Here is a 26,577-nt window from a genome sequence, read left to right on the forward strand (position 1 = left end):
AGTGTTTCCTCATGAAGTATCCAATCCTTAGTCACTGTGGCTGTCCCATGCACACTAGGTTCAGAAAGGAGAATGGAAAAGATCAGATTCCAGATGTAGACTTTTGAAGAGGACCTCATGGCTGTTAGGTGATTCTTCTTGGATGTAATTAATGGTGGTTTTGGAACCCCAGAGCTCAGCAGTGCTACTACCATTCCTTTCCATCCCTGCTGCACTGAGATGTAGGACATCCCTTTCCCGGCTAGCGGTGGGGAAAAACCCAAAAACTCTGTCAAACAGTGTGTCACGTGGTCAGTCTTTTTTGGCTCCAGGCCAGCCACGGAGACCAAGGAAGTTGAGTGCAAGAGAAATAGTATTAACTTCTTTTATAGGAAAAATATTTTAAAACCTTCAGAAAAAACTTGCTGAGCCTCTTACGGTTTCAAACAAAGCATTTTATTCCAATGCTCTGCATTATTTCTAAAGTATTCTAGAGAAAATATGTACTGAATGCCAGAAATAATACATCTTGCTGAGACAGGTTTAAAATAGCAAGTATTATGTAAGGGTATACACAAAACCAAAAATGGCTGAAGGGATTGATCAGAGCAGAAATGGAAGAGAATATCTATAGGATGCAAACATTTATAACAAAAAGTCTGACAAATAAATTATTTAAAGTCTATTGCCTGGATCTTCCTCATAGCTTTTAAAATATTTTTCACTAAGTTAAACACAAGAAGGAATATGCAAGACATAAACCAGAAATATCAGACTTTGTTCATAAAGGCAATATCACAGAATTTTTTAATAGGCAAAAAGTATATGCAACAATGGGAGATACAGAAGTTCAATAACGTGTAAATATATCTGTCACCCATTAGTAACAGCAAACAGCTGTATTAATTGAAAAGCGTACTGCAATCAGCCCAACGTACCACATCCTTCCACTAGTTTCCATGGAACAAATATTTTAGCTTGTTTTAAGGTAGAAGGAGGTTTAAAATACGTGAGTCAGTTACTTTTAAAAGCACTTTAAAAATAAACGTTGATTTAGTCTTTCCTCTCTTTCTGGAAAAGAATATGATTCAAGCTTGGATTTTCTTTTCCACTGGTACACGAGTATCTATGAAGTCTGTAGCATAAATGTGCAGTTTGTCCATTAGAACTTGATTGTCTTAGCTGCTAATGAGATACTACATAGAGGCACTCAGGAAACTTTTTTTCCCTTTAGCGATTATTCCAGTATCAGAAGGGTGACAGAACCCAGGGGGCGGGGGTTGTATCCCAACATAACGCATTTTGCGTGGGACTCTGACATAGCCAGAGTGTTCCAAATGCAGCCGTTTCAAAAGTAGGGAATTTGGCTGATGTGCACACTGAAGAAGCTACCGTTATGTTTCTGATTAATGCTGGGTGAGTCCAGATCACAGAAGAGGAGGTCATGAGGTGTCCCTGCCCATGGCAGGGGGGTTGGAACTAGGTGATCTTTAAGGTCCCTTCCAACCCGAACCATTCTATGACTCTATGATTATTTGCATGCTTCTCGGCAGTGTTGGTTTTAAAATTTGCTGAGAATCAACGGAAAATGGAAGCATGCCTCTCCCCAAAATAGGCAGCAAAATTAATCTATAATGCAATACTGTAGACTTTTAGTGGCATTAACGGTGACAGAATCTTTTTTTTGTTTGTTTTTTATGAGACCATGTCACACAGTTGGTGAATCTGGGCCTTTGTTTCTGCTCACTGAAGCGGCCTTCATTTATAATCAGGAATATGGAATCAGGTTTGAATTGGAGAATGTACGTGGCATTTGCAATCATGCAATCTCCAGCTGCAATAGCTAGTAGTTTGAAGGGCTCTACCAGTACGTTCTCCTTGATACTACTAACCCACGTTTATATAAGATCTGACTATTGTCTCGTCAATTTAATTACAATTCCTCAAAGACTATAATTCCAATAAAAGCAGTCTCGATACTACAAAATTAACTTTAAAATACCTACCTGGAGGCAAAGATTCATCCAATAGTCTCCGTTCTCGTGGTAAGCCTTCCAAATAGATGGGTGAAATGATCACTGGCAATCTTGGTGGCAGTCCTACAGAGCTAGTCTCTACAGGTGACTGCGAACAGGTCTGATCCTGCTGTCAAAACCAGGTGCTCAAGCTATACAATTATTAACAAGCAAGCTGCTGCAGAGCAGCTCCCCCCCGAGCACTGATGTCTGCAGGAGATGTAGAGAGCCAGGCCCCCGTTTGTTTGTTTGTGGTGTATGGGTGAGCTGAGCACGGCCAAACTTGATCTCCGTCTGGCCTCATCTAGCAGCAGGTATGGCAGAAGAATGCTTTAGCGCTTCACTGAAGCAAAAGAGGGTGGGTTGTTCCTTGTATCTGAGCTTGGATTTCCTTAGGCACAGTGGGGAGAGTATGTGTCTAAGCTACAGACTACGGCCAGCCAGAAGCTGACCCTGTGGATTATGTAGTTGTACTGCAGGCAGTACAAAAGGCAGATAACAGATCTCACTACAAGATGGAGAGATGTTCTTAAAACATGTTGGAGGAGCTAGTGGTTAGCCTTCAGTTCAGTAACTGAAGGGCATGAAGTAACCCAAAGGCATGATCTACTTCCTTTGTCTAAGAATGAATTTGAGGCAGCAAGTGCTAGAAGGAAAGTCATTCTAGCCCTGTAAGAGAGGAGTAAGTAGGGATAGCAGTAGTGGTGAGAAAGCAGTAGTTGCAGCGTGTTCAAAGTAATAAACATGCTCAGATTAAACAGTACTGGAGTCAGGTAAAGAAATGCTAAATGGGAGAAAATTTAGTACAATCTCAAGTTTCAGCTATCAAAAAAATACAGACATCATTAACTTGATTGGGTAGATTGGTCTTCAAAACAAATTCAAACTAAACCACCTCCTAAGTAGGTTTATCAAAAAGTCAAAGGGTGATAGTAAGGGATCCCTGGAAAGGTGATGGAAAAGCTCATTATGGATGTCATCTCTAAGCATGTGGAGGAAAAGAAGGTTATCAGGAGTGGTCAACATGGATTCACCGAGGGGAAATCATGCTTGACCATTCTGTTGCCCTTCTATGATGGCACAACTGGCTGGGTAGATGAGGTGAGAGCAGTGGATGTTGTCTACCTTGACTTCAGCAGGCCTTTTGACACTGTCTTACATAACATCCTCATAGGTAAGTTTAGGAAGTGTGGGTTAGATGAGTGGACAGTGAGGTGGATTGAGAACTGTCTGCGTGGCAGAGCTCAGAGGGCTGTGATCAGCAGCACAGAGTCCAGTTGGAGGCCTGTAACTAGCAGTGTACCCAGGGGTCAGTACTGGGTCCGGTCTCATTCAACATATTCATCAATGACCTGGGTGAGGGGACAGAGTTTACGCTCAGCCAGTTTGTGGATGATACAAAAGTGGGAGGAGCGGCTGACGTACCAGAAGGCTGTGCCACCATCCAGCAAGTCCTGGACAGGCTAGAGAGTTGGGTGGAGAGGAACCTAATGAAGTTCAACAAGGGCAAGTGTACGGTCCTGCACCTCGGGAGGAATAACCCCATGCACTGGTACAGGATGGGGGCTGACCTGCTGGAAAGCAGCTCTGCAGAGAGGGACCTGGGAGTCCTGGTGGACAACCGGATGACCATGAGCCAGCAATGTGCCCTTGTGGCCAAGAAGGCCAATGGTCTCCTGGGGTGCATTAAAAAGGGTGTGGCCAGCAGGTTGAAGGAGGTCATCCTCCCCCTCTACTCTGCCCTAGTGAGGCCACATCTGGAGTACTGTGTCCAGTTTTGGGCTCCCTAGTTCAAGAAAGACAAGGAACTACTGGAGAGAGTCCAGCAGAGAGCTACGAAGATGACCAGGGGACTGGACCATCTCTCTTACGAGGAAAGGCTGAGACACCTGGGTCTGTTTAGCCCTGAAAAGAGAAGACTGAGAGGGGACCTCATCAATGCTTATAAAGATCTAAAGTGTGAGTGTCAAGAGGATGGGGCCAGACTCTTTTCAGTGGTGCCCAGCGACAGGAGAAGGGACAATGGGCACAAACTGGAACACACGAGATTTCATCTGAATGTGAGGAAAAACTTCTTTACTTTGAGGGTGCCAGAGCATTGGAACAGGCTGTCCAGGGAGGTTGTGGAGTCTTCTCTGGAAAGAAAAACCCACCTGAATGTGATCCTGTGCAACCTGCTCTTGGTGAATCTGCTTTGGGAGGGGGGTTGGATGATCTCCAAAGCTCCCTTCCAACCCCTCCCATTCTGTGGTTCTGTGAATTTTTGCAGCACACAAAGACAAATGCCCTCATGTTTCTTACCAGTTATCATGAACAGCTGCAAAATCAATGTCATTTGCCTTTTACTGCTACAAAGGCAACATGAAGAGACCTTTTTTTCCCATCTCACTCAACTAAACCAAGAACCGCAAACAAAAGATTAGCTTCGTTTTAGGTCAGGATGGCAGAAGCAGAAGGAGTATGTTCCATTTTAGGCTCTAGTGGAAGTTTTAGAAATTCGCTATTAGAAAACCATTTGAACTTTTTGACACATAGGCGGTTGGCAATTGAGAACTTCAGCCTTTAGTATCTTTTTAATCTTGTTTTAATTATAAAACTTTATGTTCTTTTTTTAGTCATACAAGTACCACCAAGTTTTATACTTAGTCTCCTGCTTCCTTAAATTTTTTAGATGAGAGTATATTTCATATTTGCTGAGTTTATATGTATTAATTTTCCTACTTAGAGCATTCACATTTACTTCCAGCGTTATCATGAGAACAATATTTTTCTGTCCTGCGCTGATAAAAGTGTGAGATGAGGTTCAAATGAGTGACTTGTCCAAAAGAAGACCATTCTGAAGGTACTTTCAGACATCACAAAGGATAGGCTAGGGAAATAGATACGGAGAATATGTTCTCTTCTTACTTGATTCACTGTATGGACAACCACCACTTGACCAGATTGTGGCTGTGAGACTTTGAGATATTATAGCTCAGTTTGCTTGCATTCTTCCATGAGAATTTGGTTCTGCATTGTCACGGCAGGAAGGTAATCGTTGGCTGCGTCTTGAATCCTTGTAGAAATCGGACCTATCGCTCGGCTGATTCTCTGCCCGTAAGAGCCGCTGCTGTTTTTGGCTGAGATTGTCTGACCTCTGTAGACTTGAGCCTGATGCTCGCATATGCCAAACTTGCTTAGTAGGATAAACACATCTCTTCGGAAAGCTTTGGTGAAAATAGCATAAAGAAAGGGGTTGGCACAAGAATTGAGTGGATAGAAGAGTACCAGCAAAATCTTGGAATTGGTGACAGTTATCAGTGGTTTGTTCATAATGGCAGATAAAGCATGGAAAGAGATGGGAGCCATGCACAGAAAGTCAGTGAAAATCAACACAGCCATCCGCTTGGCAATTTTGGTGTCTTTGTCCCCTGACTTGTACTGAGGGTTTCGCACAGTTACATAGATTTTTATGTAGCAGGCACAAATGATGACAAAAGCAATGATGTTACATATTAAAACGAAGACAACGTAGGCTTCAGCCACTGGTGTTTCAGTGTCCATAGGCAAGCAGATGCTGACTTTGCTATAGCTGCTGACACCAACCAGCGGCAAAAGGGCAAGAAGAAAGCACGAGAGCCACCCTCCCAGCATGATAACCAAGGCATGCCGGAGGCGAATCTTTCGATCTGGGCGCATGGCAAAAGTGATGGCGTACCAGCGCTCCAGGGTGATCACAGTCAGTGTGTATACAGAAAGTTCACTAGCAAAGACTGTGAAAAAGCCAGCTGTGTTGCAGCCAGGCCCAGTCTGCCACTCTATAGCGTGGTTATAATACTCTGACCTGGTGTGGAGGTCCACAGAAGCGATCAGGAGGAGGTACAACCCCATGCAAAAATCTGCAAAGGCCAAGTTACACATCAGAAAGCGTGGTACAGTCAGTTTATAATGGCTGGTGAGAAGGATGAAAAGGACAAAAATGTTACCTAGGATGGCCAGCAGGTTCACAAACCACACCACAATCCTCAGAAACTGATATCCCATTATATCCTCACAAGGATTAAACTCATCAGGCTCTGGAGTGCATATTACATCTTCATTGCCTCCGCAGACAGGATAGTCATAATGACTGTCAAAGGTCTGGACATCTTCCATTTGAGGGTTCTTGAGCTCTTGGCCAAACCCAAGATTTCCTTCTCCGTGCTCTTCCAAAAAAATGTAATAATGGGAATTTTCATGAAAATTCATGAACTTGGTGTTTTTGTCATACACAGTGTCGGTGTGGTCTGTGTATTCTTCTGCATAATCTTTGTAAAATGGACTGCTGAGAGTTTTGACTGATCTTCTCTTACGAAAGCTGTGACTGCTGCTCTGGTTACATGTCAGATACTCCAGGATTCTGAAAGAGCAGAGGGGGAAATCACTGCTGGTCTTTATGGTCTGACTGGAGCGCAGCAAGTAAACAAAGGGAACACTTCAAAAGCAAATCACCATGAATGAAAACATAGCTATAAGAACATGATTGGATATATTTTTGTTAACAGAGCGTATAGTGAACAATAAACTTGAGTATTCCTGGTCTTTTTTTTAAACTATATTTTTTCTTTCTCTGTTGTTATCAGCTATCCCCAGTAGTAATTTGGTTTGTTCAGCATCCGCAATCCCTCTTCCTTCTTGGGATTTGCTTTCGTAGTAGGTAACAAGACTTTTATCTGCTGTTTGTAACTTCTTAGATAATACACACAGTATTATTTTCCTTTTCATTTTTGCTTACAAATCAATTTCTCCCAGAATTTCCATCATTTTAATTTCTATTCTGTGTATTTCCTGTAGGTGCTTTACAGCTAACTAGCAGTGTAGTGGTTGGGAATTCTGTACCTCTTAGTGTGATGCACCTGTATGTGTAGTAAAAAATTGTTCATCCTTTTTTAATAGTAAAAAAAGTGCAATTTGGCATCAAATTTTTTTGATCACTGTGATCCACTGTCACATAACCTTTAGCATTTCTCATTTCCAAGTGTGTAGAATTCAAGATTGCTTACAATTTGAGGTTGCATACAATTCACTCTGAGAAGTTTTCATCTCTACTAATAATACGTGTTTATTTCAGTCATTAGATTTGGCTGGGTTCTTTCTGCACGTTCTTCCTGCACAGGTTATGAATCTCTCCACTCCTCAGTTTTATTTGTGTCCTCACTTTCCCAGTCCACTGTAATTGTGAATGTTATTGCTCTGTGAGATTATTATTGAATAATTCATATACTTGTCATAGCATGTTTTTAATATACTATGCATTCCAGTCAAAAATACTGCCATACCGAAGACTGGAGCTGTCTTCCTAAATCAGGGGCTGGCCTGGATGAGAATTCTCTAAACTTTATCAAACTTTAGAGAAATTTACAATGGATTTGCATTCTGTGGTAAAATTCTGCTGCTAATCACAGTAAGTCATCGCCCCTCCCTCCTTGCAGCAGATGAGTTGCTGTGTTGCTTCAGGACATCTATAAATGTATTTTCTTCTTTCCAAAAGCTATCAGCACCTGTTCTGATGGGAGGCCAGAAATCCTGCTGAAATGGAATTTGAAATAATCTGTGTACAAGGTTATTACAGAATCATTTATTCTGAGCTTTTCAGTTAGCAAACGTATGAGATATGAGGCTATAACCCCTCCAAAACTTCTTTTTCCAGTCCTTGCTACAGCACATTCTGTATTATGTAGCACATTACCCTTTTTTTTTCACTTTAATTCTGGGCTCAACAAAAGGAGGAGCTGTTGCAAAAGGTGTTACAAATTGTTATATCAAAAATTCTTTCTTCTTTCAGTTTGAAATTGTAATCTCTGTTTCAAAGAATGTCCTCTATACCTAGAAGAAATTGTCACAAAAACACCAACAGATGTAATTTTCTATTAATACTAAAAAGTTGTCTTCACTTACATACTTTAAAATTGAATGTATGTCAGTGAAACTCACCCACTGTTTTTTTTCCAGCTCTTGAAAGCACAGCAGTGACTTGGATATGATAAGTCAGCTCGCATTAGCTGAAGAAATATCTTTACAGCTGGTAATTTCTTTAAAGTCCATGTATTTTTGGCCATTAGTTCTTTAAGGTTTTCCAATCCTTTGGCCGGAAGGTTAACAATGGCTGTTCTGGAGACATCCCTAGGAAAATGAAGCAAAAGACAAACATCAGACTATCCAGCAACTGGATCAGATTTTTTTTTAGATTCTCACAGTAATTGAGGAGTTTCATAGAACTCTACAGCAAAAATCAAATCCAGAGGAGGTGGGGATATCCTATCACTTTGCTAGGTTCTGCTGCCATTCAAATTCAAGTAGGGTATGGATTCCTCCCGTGATTTTCCCTGCATTTTAAAGTTCTTGTCTTTAATGTCTCATAGTGCAGAATGTGGATAATAAAGAAATATCAGGACTTTTACAATTATACCTTTAAAGCAAACCAGATACAAATGCATACGCAAAACCAAAGTTTTAAAAATTCTTTAAAGAAATCACATCTTTCATTGGAAGAGCTATTTTCCTTTAGACTCTTTGTAACCTATTGGGATATTTCAATAGAAAGCATTGTAATTACTAAAACAATGTTCTTTATAAACTGAAATTGAAATCTTCTATCTTAGTCCATCCTGAAACTCCCAGAAAATTTAGTATTATGTTTTCTGCTTTCTATTTCTCTGGTACTGACTCCACCTCAGCAGATACATTGCACAGTGAGAACTGCCAGGTGAATGTCATCTGGTCCTGCTAGTGCTTTCCACTCATTTTTTGCTTTGCCCTAAAACCTATTCTACTGACTCTTGAAGTCAAGATATTTTCTCAGAGTTATACTCTGTAAAGAAGTAAGCCTGTAAAAAAGGTTCTAGTGTAGGAATATTGTTTGAGCACTTTCATCGTGAACACCCTAATAATAAATAATTCCACTTTTTTTCTGTTTGCCACAGCAAAGAGTTGTGGTAAATGGACTTAAATCCAGTTGGCGGCTGGTCACAAGTGGTGTTCCCCAGGGCTCAGTATTGGGGCCAGTTCTGTTTGTCAATGACCTGGACAAGGGGATCGAGTGCAACCTCAGTAAGTTTGCAGATGACACCAAGTCGGGCAGGAGTGTTAATCAGCTTGAGGGTAGAAAGGCTTTGCAGAGTGACCTGGACAGGCTGGATTGATGGGCCAGCCTAACTGTATGAGGTTCAACAAGGCCAAGTGCTGGGTCCTGCACTTGCGTCACAACAACCCCCTGCAGCGCTACAGGCTTGGGGAAGTGTGGCTGGACAGATGCCCAGTGGAAGAGGATCTGGGGATGCTGGCTGACAGCTGGCTGAATATGAGCCAGCAGTGTGCCCAGGTGGCCTAGAAGGCCAACAGCCTCCTGACCTGCATCAGGAATAGTGTAGATAGAAGGACTCGGGAAGTGATTGTCCCCCTGTACTCGGCACTGGTGAGGCTACACCTTGAATACTGTCTTCAGTTTTGGGCCCCTCACTAGAAGAAAGACATTGAGGTTCAGGGGCATGTCCAGAGAAGGGCAACAAAGCTGGTGAGGGGTCTGGAACACGAGTCTTACGAGGAGCAGCTGAGGGAGCTGCGATTGCTTAGCCTGGAGAAAAGGAGGCTGAGGGGAGACCTTCTCGCTCTCTACAACTACCTGAAAGGAGTTTGTAGCGAGGTGGGGGTCGGTCTTTTCTCCCAAGTAACAAGCGACAGGACAAGAGGAAAAGACCACAAGTTACAGCAGGGGAGGTTTAGGGTGGATAAAAAATTTCTTCACAGAAAGGGTTATCAAAGATTTGAACAGGCTGCCCAGGGAATTGGTTGAATAACCATCCCTGGAGGTATTTAAAAGACATGTAGACGTGGTACTTAGAGACATGGTTTAGTGATGGTTTTGTCAGTGTTAGATTAATGGTTGGATTTGATGATCTTAAAGGTCCCTTCCAACCTAGACGATTCTATACAATGTTTCCCAAGAGTGCTGTTCTTATCCCTCTAGAATTTTCACCCACTGGCTTGTTTCTTGCACCTAAAAGAAGATTATTACTAATTTTATGCTTTAAAAAAATTGCTTCAAAAACACTTGATTTTGCTCTCTTGTGGTTTTTTTTTCCTTTCAATTTGCTTGTATTCGTTTTTAAATTGACTTAGAAATTGCTTCCCCTTTCTGTAGGAGGGCTTTTTTACTTCTAATAGCTTCTTTGCTATCATACATATTGGAATATATCAATATAGTTGATTTCAACCACATAAACCTCTTTTTTGTTCTTCTGGAGTCCTTTTTGATAGGTAGTATATGTTTCTACCAAGCCCCTGAATTGGATCTTAGAAGATTCTGAATGCTGCCTGCTATCATTTTATCTTTTAAAGAATCACAGAATAGTTGAACTTCCAGGTCGTCCAGTTTGATCTCCCTGATCAAAGCAGGGTCACCTGGACCAGGTTGCTCAGAGCTGTGTCCTGTTGACCTCTCAGTGTCTCCAGGATTGGAGACTCCACAGCCTCTCTAGGCAACGTATTCCAGCATTTGACCACCCTCACAGTAAAGAAGTTTTTTCTTATGTTGCAGTGGACTTCCCTGTATTTCAGTTTGTGCCTGTTGCCTCTTGTCCTGTCACTGGACACCACTGAGGAGACCCTGGCTCCGTCTTCCCAGTTCCATCCCCTACCCACCCCCCCAAGTATTTATACACATTAATAAGATTCCCTTGACTCTTCTCCAGACTAAACGTTTCCAACTCTGTCCACCTATCCTGTTATGACAGATGCTCCAGTCCCTTAATCAACTTAGTGGCCTGCTCCTTTTTGGTTTTCACCAATTTTCTCATTTTATAGAGCTTTCCTTCTGAAGCAAAACATCTTGGTAAACTAGATCTGAGACTAGATCTTACCAAGACAAGGCTGGCCTTTCAGCAACCCCCATGGGTCTCCATCAAGTCCTCATGGTGGTGGCAGCTACCTGCAGGAAGGGAACATGGTTAAATGCTGTGTGATGGGAGGTGCTAAGACTTTTTGGAAGGGAAATGACACCTCACAAACTCTTGGGAGTTTTTTGAGGATGTTCTGGCAGAAGCATATGGAGAAAGATGATCCTGTTTGCACAACAAACTGGGATTTCTGAAAAGCCTTGACAAAATCAGATATCAAGGGCTGTTGAGGTAACTCATCTGTTATGTGACAAGGGGAATGGCTCCCCTTTAATTAAAAAAATGAAAGATTTGGGGAAAAGCCTGGGAACAGATCATAAGTTTTCATGCTAACGAAGAACGGAAAATGAACTGGTATCTATCTGAATATACACATCATTGCAGCAGAGGCCCACAGAGGGTGTGCTAGCGCTGGTACTACTGAAATGTCCACAAACAGTCTGGAAAGAGAATGAGAGTAGCTGCAACAAAGCTTGTTTCTGACACAAAATAATACAAGGTAGTGAAAGCTAAAACTGATTGTCTAAAGAAACAGAAGGATCCTGCAATACTAAGTGACTGAGCAGTAAAATAATTTACATGATTCAATATTGATGAATGTAAAGTGCATTAAGAAAAAGCAATCTTAACTGTACATGGATGACAATGGGGTCTAATTTACCTAGCATGCTGGAAAGATCTTGGAGTCCTCTCTGCAGATGTCAGGTCAGTGCTACTTAGTAATGTTGACGGCAAATAAAATTCTAAGAATCCTTAGGAAAGAAATAGAAAATAGAACAGAAAACCTTCCCTTTATAAATCTAATATAACTGCATCTTAAATACTATAATACTATGAAGACTATAAGAGCGCAGAAAGCTACAGCAAGGATGATTAAAAGGATCCAATTGTTTATATATGAAGTAATAAAGAGTAGGTAGGAACTTTTGGGAAAAGCTAGGACTGGAAGCACTAGGAGACTATATATGCCATGCATATTATAAAGAAGGTGACTGGGTATGGTTATTCACTCTTGTGAGATGAGTTTTGGGGCACCTAAGAATGTGAGACAAGAGACTTAAAAATGAGAAAAGCTGTAATCTTTCCACAAAATTCCATCATTAAATTGTGAAAGTCAGTGCCGTGCTTCAGTGCGCAGGCCAAATAACAAGGTAACAAGGACAATATGCCTTTTTGGTTTGGGTTTTTTTTCACAGTTGTGTCACATTCCCATCAGAAATGACTGGATCAGGAGGAACATCCTGGGGGACAAGGGCTTGTGCCTTGGGAACAGCTGTGGAGAGGAGCCTCTCCAGGGCCCTGGATGTGCAGGGGAGGGAGCTGCAGCTCCTGGAGAGCTTTGAGCAGAAGGGAGCCGCCAGCCCGGGGCTCAGGTGGGCGAAACGATTTCCTGGGGAGCAGAGGAGAATGCGCAAAGTCTGTGGCAACTCAAAGAGTGTTATCAAGTGATTTTAAAAAGCCTGAAAGAAAGATCTGTTCAGTGAGAAGAAAGGGCTTGGAAGAATTAGTTATAAGACTATGTCATTTCTGTTCTATCTTACTGAACCCTTTGAATTCTTTTATGTATGTGTATATGGGTGTGTACTCAAGCAGTTAGGCATTGCGGGTTTTATTTTCAAAAACTCTGCCTGTTTTAAACTGGGGTGCTTGGGGAGAAGACACAGGCACAGCTGCCTTGAAGACCTAGTTGATTTAGGATTAATCCTGTTGCAGGGCTAACAACAGATGGTTGGTCCCATACATGGGCCATATCAAGCACAATGGCTCAGAAGTTTGAAAGCATCCAAAATCCCCAGTTTGGGAAGTCCCTAAAACTGCTGCCATGATGTCTGCCACAAAGAGGTCTTGTGAACTCTGTGTACCGCAACTATTGCAAATGGAAAAGCCTCCTGGGGGTCTGGTGATAAGTGGTAATTTGTCTCCCAGTGGTAAAAACTTCTTAATTACCCTACATAGGCCCACACTCTGTTAGTGACATAAGTGTGTGTCAACTGGCCAGAAGAAAGTGTGGGATTGACAGGGATTTTTTTACCTTACAAATCCAGTCTTGATGATTATCTACTCAGATTCACAGTCTACTTCAAGCAGTATAGTAGCTGTCTTCAAACTAGAAAGCATAGGATTGAAAAGGTTTTAAATAATAATTACTGATCTTCAGAGCAATGTCAATCCAAGTAGTTGGAGTCTGCCAGACTATAGCATCTATGTCTGCATTCTGTGTCATTGTACGATCAGTCTTCATTTTGGGCTGCTCAGAAAAATGGGAACCGACTGCAGTTATGTCAGCCTCATTAATATCTAATAATATTGATAAGTAAGATGTCTGATAGACTTGTCAAGAGGATCTGCCTTGAATTGAAGTGGCTATAAAGGAGGCTAGGCCTCCTCAACTGATGAAATGAATGATAACGAGTCACAAGGACTGGATGGTTTTCACCAACAAGTTCTGAAGCAACTCAAGGAGGAAGTAGTTGAATTGGTAAAAGAGGTGTGTAACTTAGACCCCTGTGGGAAGGCAGCAAGCGAGCCATCAACTGATACGATATACCTGGAGGAAGTCAGCAGGTAAAGGCTTTTGTAAAAATAAGTCCTGCCTTACAAACCTCTCTTTGCTCAGAGTCTCCTGGGACTTCCACGAGGCCTTTGACAAAACCCTACAAAGGCTGATACCGAAACTAGGCATTCACACTCCTTGTGGGAGACATCAAATGTTCAGGATGATGGTAAAGTCTTAGCAAAATTAACTTCTAGACTAGATCCAGACCAGACTTCAGCATTTAAGTAACCGTGGTCTAGAGCTCGCTCGGGTGCTGGAAGTGGTCTGTCTGTGGTAACGTAGAGCTCTACACTGTGGAGCATAACAGCAACCAAAGTGCACTCAACCAATTTTAACATTGTGGCTAGTTAGTTGTTTTGTTTTTCTCTCACATGCTTTCTTATAAATCTCCTGTGACGTTTCTAGGGTGTTGCTTACCTTACATGGAATTTACACATTAGATATTAGATTGAAAGTTGTGGAGACGTTGGAGAGCTTCAGATGAACGTGGGAATAAAACATAGCTTATGATTTAAGAGGTGTTGTTTTCTGAACAAACTGCATATATGATACAAGTGTTAAACAGATATTTAGCTGCTCAAATTTGATTTTTTTTTCTGGGTTATTATTTTTTGGTCTAATTCTTCATTGTTTTTATGAAGTCAGAAGTTCAGAATTAGATATAAGGGATAATAGCTTTTGTCACTAATCTTTTTCATAGCTGGAAACATGCAATTGTAGTATGAAATCAGTAATAATGAGAATTTAAAAGACAGATAATTGAGAAAATAAGATTGAATGCGTCATAGTACCATTGAGAATTTTTACCTAATCATATACAGATTTCTGAGTACTGCAATACTACAATAGATAAAAAAGCATAAAATATGTAACAGATGGACTTAGACTACAGATATTATTTCTATATAGTGAAAGATTCTTTAATTCTACAGATTTGCATTATTTGATTAGCAGAATGCAGAGTGCTCCTGTTGCTCAAAGACATACTTGTGCCCAGTGTCTGGAACAGAACAGAACCTCCTCAGGTAGGACCCATTCCTAGATTGGGAAATGATGCTTTAAAGAGCACTTCTTGTTTCTAAAGATAATTAATTAATCACGTGTATCTTTTGCAACAGTAATGTTTTAAATTTGGACTGTATGTTTTGCTGAAGCTAATTGAATAATGAGCCTGATTGTATTTTTGTTGTACTTTGCTGTACTTGTGCTCTAGGCAGCAGCTCTTGTTGGTGCATTTAGTAAATCCGGTACACTGAGTTGCTGAATCCTAGCCAAGATTTCATTTTCAGGTGAAGAGCAATGTAATGTCATACTGTTAAAATAGTTTTCTAAAGGGAGCAATCTATGTATACATCCACATATATCTGAATATACAGCGGTGACAAAGGAATCAGAATTACTGGCATCTTATCTCCTCTATTCAGTGATCACACTCTCCGCTTCCTCTGCTATTATAAACTGCAATTTAAAAAAAAAAAAAAATTACCTAACTTTTTAATATCTACTTAAATATACCATCTAACTAGGTCGTCTGAGAGCATGGCCAAACTCACACAGCACACATATAGCCAAGCACAATTCTTTGTAGTTAAATCGTTTTTCTTCGTTTTTTTTTAAAGCCAAAACGGAAGAAAATTACCCCATGAGGTTGGATCTAAGGTCAGTATTTCAGCCTTTAAGTTGCTGTTGCTGCTGAAATCCTGATTGGAGAAAAAAAGTAAATGATGGATCTGTGGAGCAGACATTCTATCAACCATAAATTCTTATCTCATTTCAAGAGTGCATAAAGGGAACTCAAGAGAGGATGAGTTCTGTTAGCTTGGTCAGGAGGCAAGACAGAGTCTTTTTTTTTTTTTTTTCTCCCCTTTCGTACTGGTCCCACTGTAAGCAATGCCATTCATTGCCCCAGCAAAAGGAATGTTTATCTTCTGGCAACCATTTTCGATACATTTAATTTTCAAAAGGAAACAGTATTTTAAGTAGAACTTTCTTTTTAAGGAGGATCTGATGTCCACAAATTCCCATGCCAGCTAAAAACAGCCTCATGCCTGAACCAAAATTACTTAACAAATTTTTTAGTAAAATAAGACAAGTTGTTTACAGTACCCAAGGGGGATATGGAAGGGGGCTGTATTGGTCAGACTTTTCAGGCTATTATGCAAGTTATCAAATCTCTGGTCTCTCTATAATTAACTCATTAATATTAGTCTTGATGGTACAGTGAGGGTGTGTAATAAAGCACCAATTGCAAGCCCATTCTGTTTCCTATGGGAGATGTTAATGGCCATTGACATGATGCAACAATAAATAGTAAGGTTCTGCTCAATTTTCATTCATTTTGATTTCAGCCTTCTTAAGGCAGTGCATATGTGGGAGTTTCAGAAACTATTTTGTTCCTGTTAAAACAGTTCTAGTTCCTGAAGGTCAACTAAGAGATCTGTTCAGGTGGAAGGGTTCTGCTCTAAATTGTTCCTGGAAGGTATCTCGCTTTATAACAAACCTTTCCTACATCACACATGCGGAATAATTCCTGGTTATCCATGGGTAACAGAAATCCCTAAAGCTGCTTTAAAACTGTATTGAAATTAAATGAATAATTAATAATATGGCACTATGTTTTGGATTTGTGAATGAAAACAGTGTGGATAACACAGGGATGTTTTAGTGCACTGCTGAGCAGTACTTATACAGCGTCAAGGCCTTTTCTGCTTCTCACGCCGCCCTGCCAGCAAGCAGGATGGGGGTGCACAAGGCGTTGGGAGGGGACACAGCCAAGACAGCTGACCCAGCTGACCGAAGGGATATCCCAGATCATATCACATCATGCTCAGCAAAAAAATCCAGGTGGAAGTTTGCCAGGGCTGCCATTGCTTGGGGACTGGCTGGGCATTGTTTGATTGGCGGGGAGCAACTGGTTTTGTTGCATCGCTTGTTTTTCTTGGGTTTGGTTTGCTTTTTTCCCCCTCGTTGTTGGCTTTTTTCCCCCATCCTTCTTTTAGTTATTACACTGTCTTTATCTCAACCCATGAGTCTTCTCACTTTTACCCTTCCAGTTCTCTCCCCCATCCACTGGGTGCAGGGGGTGAGCAAGTGGCTGTGTGGAGCTGAGCTGCAGGCCAGGCTTAAACCATGACACCTTCCTAAGATCTTTGGCTTAGGACTAGCAAATCAAAGGATCATGATGTGAAATAGTCCGACTTTTTTAATCACTGTTGATTTATTGTTGCTTACATGCCATTTTATGCCTTCTGCCTTTAAGAAGCAATACCTCTCTCTGTAGTGTCACTATAGTACCACATCTCTCTTTAAGTATAAATACTACTAGGAGTATTGTTGGAGTATTGTATAACACTCTAATGGGAGATGGATAACTGTCTCTTTAGACTGCAAATGGAAAACACGTCCCAAGGATCAATGGCAGCTGGGTTAGTACAATAATTATAGAAGATTAGAAAAATTTCAAGCAATTTGAGAAATCAAACTTGAAAACACAGAGAAGGAAGATCTTTACAGTTACATATGCATGTCCTAGGAATTCATCTCTAGCCCCTAAACCAAGAGGCTCTGTGTAGTTCACACACCTCAAAGTTAGCCCTTGCTGAGTGAACTTACCTGGCAACATTATTATAGCATATGTTTACCCCACAACCCTTTGCAGCATGTCATTACTTGTTCACCTGTCTAGCATAACAACACTGGTGCTTTAAATACCTACAAGAACTCCAAGAGTCAAAACCTCTGCTGCTGCAAGCTCTCGCCTCCCTTAGTTTTAAGATCCCCAAGTGTTTTTTCTTCTGCCATCCCTAGGAAGGAGCTTTTCAACCCACGGTGCCACCTGTAGCCTCAGAGGGAAGACATGCAGTGAGCCATATGAGACCCCAAACGTAACAGGAGAGTGCAGTGTGCTTTGAGACTGTGTATTTATTGTGACAAAGTAGTATTGTAAGGGAAATACGGTGTCCAGCTAAAGTTACATCAACTGAAAAATCAACAAAATGAGAAAGGGCTTCTCTGGTGCCACGTGCAATATTCAGACAAAGACCTTATTAGCCAAATACTAATAAAAAAGGATTAATCAGCACCAACACAGCCCCTGTCGCAGTTCTCCGACAATGACCATCTTAGTTCAGGGGTTGCTGGCCTGAGCCCTCCTGAAAGCAGAAATAGTGGAAATGAAGGTGATCCACCTAGCAGGGAGGAAGAGGAGCAACAGCCACCACAAAGGCTCCCTGAGCAGGAGATTTATCAGCCCCTTTGTGAGCTTTTTCAGGCTTCCCTTCTGATTTGTTGCCCTCTGCTTTCAGAAGCCTCTCTTTTGCTCTGCCTAGATGGCCAGTCCTCATCCTGATGGTGGACCAGGGCCTTGACTGTGCTTGTCTTATCCAGAATGTATAACTTTTAAGACATGGTCAGAAAACACTACCTTTTCACTGCTGTCTCAGGATCTGGCCACTCATGGCACAACTGAGGTTTATCCCTCAGGTGATCCAGTGATAAGAAAAAAAAAAAAAGGCATGTTAGTCCTTGACAGCATCTTGAGGGACACAGTGAAGTGTATTACTGCCTTCACCTGTTCTTCTCATACACACCTGCATCCCATGGACTTTACAACTTTGAATGAAGAGGCCTGGACTAGTTTACTCCCTTTGCAGGCCCTCTGGAGAGAAGCGCTGGGTGGAATGTCCCGCCAGCTGGCAGCCAGAGCCACCAGACTTGAGGTAAGAAGGTTGTGACAAAACATTATGCCTACTGACCTACGTAGTCCTGCAGCTGCTTTTTGCTGAGGGAAAGGGAATGAGAATGAGAGCAGTGAGTGAAGGGGAGGAAGAGCCGGCCTGCCTGTCCTTGTGAGGATGTCTGCATTAGTGCTTCCCAACTCTGGCTTTCTGAGCTGTTCTAAAACGTGATAGCTGGTGACGCATCAGGTGCCACTGGGAAAGGGAGGATGACTTTAGGAAACACACAAAATGTCACCTCCGTGTGACAGGAGTGGCTCAAGCCAGTGAAAGGAAAACCTGATACTCCCTAGAACTCGTCTCAGACCCTGTTCCCAAGGATTCTGCTTGTAGCTCCACTGGACCTGTGGTAGAGAGTGATGCAGAGGAATGATGTGGCCCTGAAAGGTGGGCCCTCAGCTGGATCCTTCCTCTTCACCCCACAAGACAATGTAATTTAGATGACTGAAGCAGAAGACAGGCTACCATTCACACACAGGCCTTGCAATGCATCTCACTTGAAATGCAGGGGACAGAGAGAACCAGAGATTTGATGACAACCTTGCCATCAAAGGTCTGTTGCAGCTTTGCACAGCAGGGACACAACTCTTCTTAGCATAAAGTGGTTATGGCCACTACAACTTCTTCTGTAGATTGCTATGTCGCTGGTAGCTAGCCTGATTTTCTGGAGTTGGAAACATTCTGGGAGAAAAATAATGTCTTCTGCATCTTTTCATTATTGTAGCTAGCCACTAGGATTCCTTCTGTGAACAATGCATCATTATTCTGATATAAATATGCTGTTTTCCTGAAGCGCAGAAAGTGATTTTTGCACACAGTGAGCACTGCTGGTACCATCTGGTTTTGCAGTGGAGGGGGGAATCCCACTTCCAGCACTTCAGTTCTCCCAGTGATCAGTGCTATGCACTATGTTACATGCTAGATGATTTGAATCAGGGAATATGATTCTTCTCAAAGTTCTTAAACTTGTTGTTTGTTTCATTTGGTATTGTGATTCCTAATTTTAGTGAAGAGTTCTCCAGAGGACTATAAAATCAGACTGAAACCCAAGTTACACGAGAAAGAAGAAAAGACAGCACCAGAAGTAATCAGAATAATCTGTCTAAAATTATTTCTCATCTCTGTTTAAATTTCCTTTACACGTGTGCTACTAGAATCCCTAGTTTGTATTACAATTGTACTACAGTTGTATGCTCATAAGACAGAGTATAGTATAGAATCTTTCAGAAGAAAAATTGATAGGAACAGTATTTCTAATGTAAGATGCAAGCATTTCTTAAATCGGTTCCCTAAAGCACAGCTTTTGTTGCTGATATTCTTTTAGTAAACATGCCATTCTCATTCCTGCTGCTCTGCTGCTAATAATGGTTGGAAAGAAACTACAACCTAAAATAGTATTGCTTTTAAGGCTTTCTCTACTTCATTTTCTCCTACTCACAGTAGAGTCGGTCCACTGTGCACTCCCAGAAATGCATCGTCATTGATAACTTCCAGGTATTTGTTCTTGTGCAGATAGCTGCAGAAACAAACAAAACACGCTGTTTTGGAACTAGTTATCCATAGGTTAAAGAGGATCTTCAGTTTACTTGCCTAAACAGATTTACAAAAGCAATATGTATAAGGGCCATCCTATCCCAACAACATATCGAAGCCAAGGAACAAAATACAGGTGTGCCATTTTGAAAATAAATTAAATTCCTCAACAAGTAATAAATAAATTACCAAAATAAATTACCTTTGCTCCAAATTCCTTTTCTCTCTCTGTCATACACACAAAGACACATGCATGCACACTGTATCTTCAGGTAAGTATGTGTGAGGGCGAGACGAAATAGATTGTTTTGCTTTCATCAGAATGAGGTATGGGGAATTACATGATACTTACAGGAACACACCATAAGCAAACATGAAAATAATTCTCTCCTTGTTTTGAGTTCGATAATAAAAGTTTTAAATACTTTAAAATCTCCATAGCCGAGTGGAAGCCCCCCTGTACAGGTCAATAGGTAATGATGAAGTTTTCTTATAAGAAGAGCAAGAGAGGGAGTGAGAAGGAGGATAAATCAGAAGGAAAAAAAAAAAAACTTATGTAAAAAAAAATAAATCTAAAGTCTTGGGAAACAACAGTTTCCTGAGTAGCCAACACTTTCCTGAAATATGGAATGCTGCAAATTTCTCCTATCATTACATGGTTGATGTAATCAATAATGAACATTAATTCCCATCACTCTGGAAACTGACATATAAGAAAGCGTGGATTCAGGAAGTAGGGAATTTAAAGTTGAGTTAAAGGTGCATGATTAGAGGCAGGCAATTCAAGGCTACTGACCATTCAAAAAATTAACATAACCCAAGTGGAACAATCAATGTTAAATTCACTTCTGTGTTTTTAGATTTAAAAATGATTGATCTGGAATGAACCTGGATATTTCTTTTAGCTGGATTCCTGTTTATCATGGTCTGAAACTGTCATTTGAGAAACTCATAAATACATGGATTATTACTGCAGGTAATTCAGCCAAGTTCCAAATTGCTTTAGAGACGCTATGCATTTCTCTCTGAGACTTTTTTTCTCAACGGCCTAATAGAATTTATGGAGTCTGTGGAAGGACTTGGGAGAAATAATCGGCCTCTACAATTCTACAATTTCAGGTGTACAAAGGGAAAGCATAAACTAAAAAAACTGCAGCAGCAGCAGAAGCACAGACATCCTGTTTTTCTGCCAGACTCACAGTGGACAGACGCACTGAGCACATTTTATGACATTCTTGTGAAGAGCAGATATATACAGGATGTGATGAAATGGAAGAATAAGCATTATTTTTATGCATACAATGCCAGCTCGTGTGTATTAGTGGGGTATATTTGACATAGAGTTATATAAAGATTGGGTTTTGGAACAATTGTCCAGCTAAAAAGTACTTCACAAAATGCAACAGGCATGTTAATTTCCTTGACGAGGTGGTTCCTCCTGGTTAGCTGGGAGGGAGGAGGACTGTAGTTATGAGCAGCTAGATCTAAACACACAGACGGGAATACGCTGAATTAGCTGAGCAATGAAAAGAGACTGAAGATTAGGTTGCAATATATACATATATACATACATATATATGTGTGTGTGTGTTTATATATGTATACATGTACATGTGGATACTACTGTGATAATTATTTCCCTAAGCCAGCAGTTAAACTCTGGGTGGTGTTTTTACGTAGTTCAATCAACTTCTGTCATAGTGTTTACAAGAGAAACAGCTTGCAGGCATCAAACCTAGTCATGCTTTTTAATTTAATTTAGATGGAAATTGAAATCTCGTGATGGGATTAAGTGTAATTTACCAAATATAGTAGTCCCTGGAGGAGGATGGAGGAGCGTCTAGCGCTCTCAGTTGATGGGCACTACATAAGCAAGGAGATAAAACAGTCCACATGTTTTGTTTCTGTACTATGACAAAGGACCTCTGAGAGAGGTTTGAACCAAGGCAGCAAAGGGGGTGGTAGAGCTGCAGGACTCCACTTCAGGGCAGAAATGCAATGCAACCCATTAAGGAGAACAGGGAAAGTTGTCAAGGGGAATGTATGTTCCCCTTGATGAAATGATGGCAAAATTATCAACACTATAAAGGCCCTGAGGGAGCGTGGTTCCTAGGCAGAAGAGACTCGTATCACCTGTGACTGTCCCATTTATAAATTTTATCAATTTTCTGTAGAGTGGAAAAGGTAAAGTCTAATGTCCTCAGTAGCAAACTACGGATTAAAACATGAGGCTGCAGCCTAAGAGCAACAACAGGGTGCACAGACTGCAATATTATACATAGCTCAGGTTCATCAAAAGCAGGAAGAGGAACTCATAATGACATAAGTATGACAACAGTGGGTGACACAGGCCCAACAACTACAAGCATCAGGATTGCTTGACATTTCACCAACACGGGCACAGGGCTGGTGGAGGCCTTGTAATGCAAGAACAAACAGAAAGAAGATGACTACAGATGATGACCATAAAGCATTGCTCAAGACAACACGATATGGTCTTCAGTCCAGTTGAAGGATAGAAACTTTGCAAGGATTGCAAGTTTGCCTTATGGAAGTCACGTTTCACAGGGTAAATAAAAGAAAATTCTGAAAAAATTCCCAATGATGAGATCAGCAGCAAAAGAGAGAAATAGGAGAAAACCAACAATATCGCCCAAGTGAAGCCAGGTGACATTGCTCAGAATTTAAACATAATTATCTTAAAAAAAATTCTTATTTTATTATCTTAAAAAAAATTTCATAAAATTTTACAGTGCAGTTGGCACAGAAATTATAAGATGTCCAGACCGGACCTATTAAAGAAATTAAATTAAATGAAAGGAGAAAGAATTTGATACTACAGATGCAGGCAGTAATACCTCGAGAATAGAGGGATGTTTGGTAGTATAACTATCGTAAGCATTTTAAAGCTAGCTTGTGAGGTACCTGGGAAGGCAAAAATTACAATAGAAAGGTTGTCACAACAGGTTTCAAAGGGTGCCCATGAAGTTGCTGTGAGCTATGCCCACTGTGCCAGTTAGTGGTAAAGATACAAAGGTCAAACCTTTCCTAATTGTAAGTTCTGTAACAAAAACACCATTTGAGATGGTGGCTGTGGAGATAATTGAATTGACTCAGGAAAGTGCACAGGCCCACTATTTTATCTTTGTGCTGGAAGAGTCTTTCAAATTCAGATCGCTGAACTGGGGTTTAGCTGTAAAAATAATAAAGTCAGAGCAATTGTTTCTTGGTGTGGAAAAAACCAAGTAAAGATTCTAATCCTGTCCTGGTTGAAGTCATTGGCAAATTTTCCATAACATTCACTGGATATAAGCTTATAATGATCACCATAGTGAGAAATGAGCAGCAAATGCACTTTGGCTGGGTTACACAGCACGAAGGCTTAGGGAGCCAAGCCACAGTAACACTTCTGGCATGTTATTCACTGGACATCACCCATGCCTAAAGCCCTGTTTCTTACAGAGGAAAATAGCTTACTTCATCTTCTCAGTTATTGTTGTTGGAAATAAGCTTTAATTCTTTAGACATATATGGCATTCTAGTATCACCTGACATGTGTGTTTTCTGAGAGGTGACTTTCATATTCTGAAATGACAACCTACTCGCTTTTGGTGTGAGCATTTGCTTCAGTTTGCAAATTTCCCCATGATTTTGTCTGCAAAACTAATACAAAAATTAAAACCAGAGCAAGAGCTAGTAATTAATCCAAGATTTCAACATTTAGGTTGTAGTTCTGAAGGACACAAAAGCCTGCCTGACCTAATAAAACCTGTCTGTTTTAGTAACTAGACATTATTATACAACCTGATAATTGCTTGTCCAATTTTGAAATAGTTTCCCCTGGTATTTGAACAGCACAGTGAGTGATAAACCTGAAATATAATAATTTACATACATGATAAAAATCTTCAAACTTACAAATAGAAACAGCCAGCTAGAGATTTTTGGGAAGTTCATAACCATGTGTTACCAAGGAGGGGCTGCAGTTTTAGTTGCCAGTTTTCACATAGATGAGTGAGGCCTATCAGAATGTACAATTGCCTGATGCTAATTGATTTCAGTTGTTTAAGCCCTTTTATTTTGATAGGTATCTCTTTTAAATGGAAAGAATAAGACTTTGGTAAATATTAATTTGACAAAGAAACTTCCTGTAGAGCCACTATAGCTCCTTCTGAGAGTGCCTTCGATGCTGTTGTTACTGATAGCTAAATGGTATAGAATGTCATTTAAATACACTGCAGAAAACCACAACAGTGGCGCCCATGTGTCTAAACAAATATTGGAAGTCTTAAAAATCACGTGGGTGAATTGGATTATCTGTCCTCAGTGGGGACGCTAGAATAATAGTCATTTTGGAAAGTTGGTGGAAGGCAATCAGATAGACATGAATGCTCCCATACAAAGTATGCAGGAAACCTGGAGCAGTCAATGCTGAATCTGGAGTAGGATATGCTGATGGTTTCATAGTGCTACAAGTAAAAGAAGTCTTTTGGTTTGTTTTTTTTTCTTTTTTTTTTTTTAATCAGATCAGTAAGCTAACTATGCCAGTGACTAATGCAGAGTCTCTATGGACTAAAGATCCAGGCGTAAGTGGGGAAAACATTGCATCAAGTCTCAACCCCACCAGAAAATAACATGACTGCAGTATGCTGAACAGGGTTTTCTGAGGACGTGAAACAGTAATAGAGCATTTCTGCTGCTGTGTAAAACAGGACAATGTCAGGTCAAGGCATGACAGAGATAGCGAGTATTTAGACATTATCAATCCATGCTTCATAAAGCAACAGGTTAGAGGGTCCGCATGAGGAAAAGCAACTTCTGATTTCAGCTTGAGTGGCACGCATGCTCTGTTTGTTACAGTCTAAAGTCTGTTTTATAAGAGCAACCACCAGGTGCTGATATTCAGCAACTCTGTAGGTCCAAGAAAGCCAAAGAGTACACCGCAGCTATAGTCTCCAAAAAGGAGAGATACATATATATGAGAAAACTTCCTTAAAAATAAACAAAAGTATGAAAGTTAAATTATTGAGGGCATTCTGGGAACTCAGTTAGGGACACCAGATTGGAGATACAGAGCAAATATGAAAAGCATGAGATGGCAAAAGAAAAACAAAATCCTGAATATCCAAAACCTTCAGCTGAGATGAAAAACCAAAAAATGCTGAAAGGTCTGAAGATATTTTTGCAAAGTATTTTATTTTTACCAAGAGTGTATTTTCTTCTGGGGGTAAAAGGTATGAATTAAAAATGCTGACCAGCTACTTCAACTAACTAACATATAGGTCCACATAGCTTTCTTCTTTCAGTGTAAAAGATTTCTGTTTCTCTTCTTCCATAGTCCAAGGTCATTCATGCAATCCCCCATATTGTAGCCGGACACACCTTTATCAGTGTTTTGTTTTCTTAAATGGATTATTTCACTGATAAGGTTTTACTGCAGTCCCACAACCAATTTTATCAGCACAGGGAGAGATGGAATAAGAATAAACAATCAGATTAGAGAAAAAGGGAGGTTTTGCAAAATTTTCTTCCAAAGGATCACTTAGTTAAAAGCCAAGTACATTTACTAAAGTTCCTCATTGGAATACCTCCATGGATTATGGAATTATGGATTATTTGATAGTGTCTGCTTGCTTTCTTTCAGTTTCTGATTTTAAAGCAAGGCAGCAGAGCTTAATAAACAAGGAGAAAAATAACACATTGGCCACACATTGAAGTATCACCACTATAGTATTAAACGGGCTCTGGACATGTAACACGTTAATGTATCTATGCATCCTGTTGGATTATGAAATGAAGGTTAAAGAAAGGAAGAACAGGCAAAAGAGATGCGTTGGTAAATGAGCCGTATTAAGGCTTCATCCTATGTTTTTTCTACACCATTGTTTATCTTGACTCTGAGCTAAGCCAAGCATTTTGAGTGATCCCTGAGAGTGTGTACCAAAGTAAATATATCCTTTTGGAGTTTATTTTTGTAATCAGACTTTGAGATTGCACACTTTCCTTTTCAGTAATTTAGACAGCTCTGTAAAATCTCGTCACAAATATATTTTGCCATTCACTGGAAAGATGTTTTAAAAACTCTTCTTTCCTCACTAATTTCCTTACAGAAATAAACATTGGTGCAGGAGCACCACTTTGCAAAAGTCTGCAGGAGTAATGTAGTTCATGGACCTTAATAATATGTTAGAATGAGGGATTCAAGTTTCAGATGAATGCTGTTCAGTAGAAGTATCATTCGGCCCTTCATTCCTAGTTGTGTACTTCCCTGCCTTTAAAAAACGTGTACAGCGATGCTGTGGTTTGCTATAAAACAAAGATCCTTATTGGATGAGGAGATTTATTAGGTAGTGCCATCATTCAGTATGATAATGGAAACTGTTTATGCGTGGTTCCAGATCTATATCTTCATTGATTGTTTTGACCTCCTTGAATTGCTGAGGTCTTTTAATACTGCAAGACTGGTAGGAGGGCACAATGCGTGGTAGAAGGTAGCCTCTGAGATTCCGAAAATGTCTTCTGATGTCTTTGAATGATTTGTCAAAGATTAATTACTGTTTTCAATTGTTTTCCCTTTTTACTTGTTTTCCTCCTTGAGGTCATAATTCAAAACTCATTAAAATTTCTTTCCCTCACTCTTTTTCTCTTAGTTCCTTTTTGCTCCTAGTTTCATCAAGTCCAAAGGACCTTGGATCAGACCCAGAGGAAAACAGGTACTTTCTTCGCTGTACAGTGGTAGATAAATGGGAATTGAAATTAGAAATGTTAGAATAAAGAATATGAAATATTTTCCTTTTGCTGCTTAATGCTGCTAGAAACAACAAATCTCCAAGCTTCCACTTAGC

At 40.4% G+C, this 26,577-nt stretch overlaps 1 protein-coding gene across 3 annotated transcripts in view; it reads right to left on the reverse strand.

Annotated features, from left to right (window-relative positions):
* Nucleotides 1-4,961: 4,961 nt before the first annotated feature.
* Nucleotides 4,962-26,577, reverse strand: part of TSHR (thyroid stimulating hormone receptor) — a 69,572-nt gene continuing 47,956 nt past the window's right edge. For all 3 annotated transcript variants that reach the window (XM_054199977.1, XM_054199976.1, XM_054199975.1), the window contains 3 exons: nt 19,638-19,715; nt 7,947-8,135; nt 4,962-6,372 (listed from right to left, as the gene is read on the reverse strand). In XM_054199977.1, the coding sequence (XP_054055952.1) occupies nt 4,962-6,372; nt 7,947-8,135; nt 19,638-19,715 (1,678 nt within the window). The remainder of the gene's footprint in view (nt 6,373-7,946; nt 8,136-19,637; nt 19,716-26,577) is intronic.

This window comes from Rissa tridactyla, chromosome 4 (genome assembly GCF_028500815.1).
Source record: "Rissa tridactyla isolate bRisTri1 chromosome 4, bRisTri1.patW.cur.20221130, whole genome shotgun sequence".
Taxonomy (NCBI): domain Eukaryota; kingdom Metazoa; phylum Chordata; class Aves; order Charadriiformes; family Laridae; genus Rissa; species Rissa tridactyla.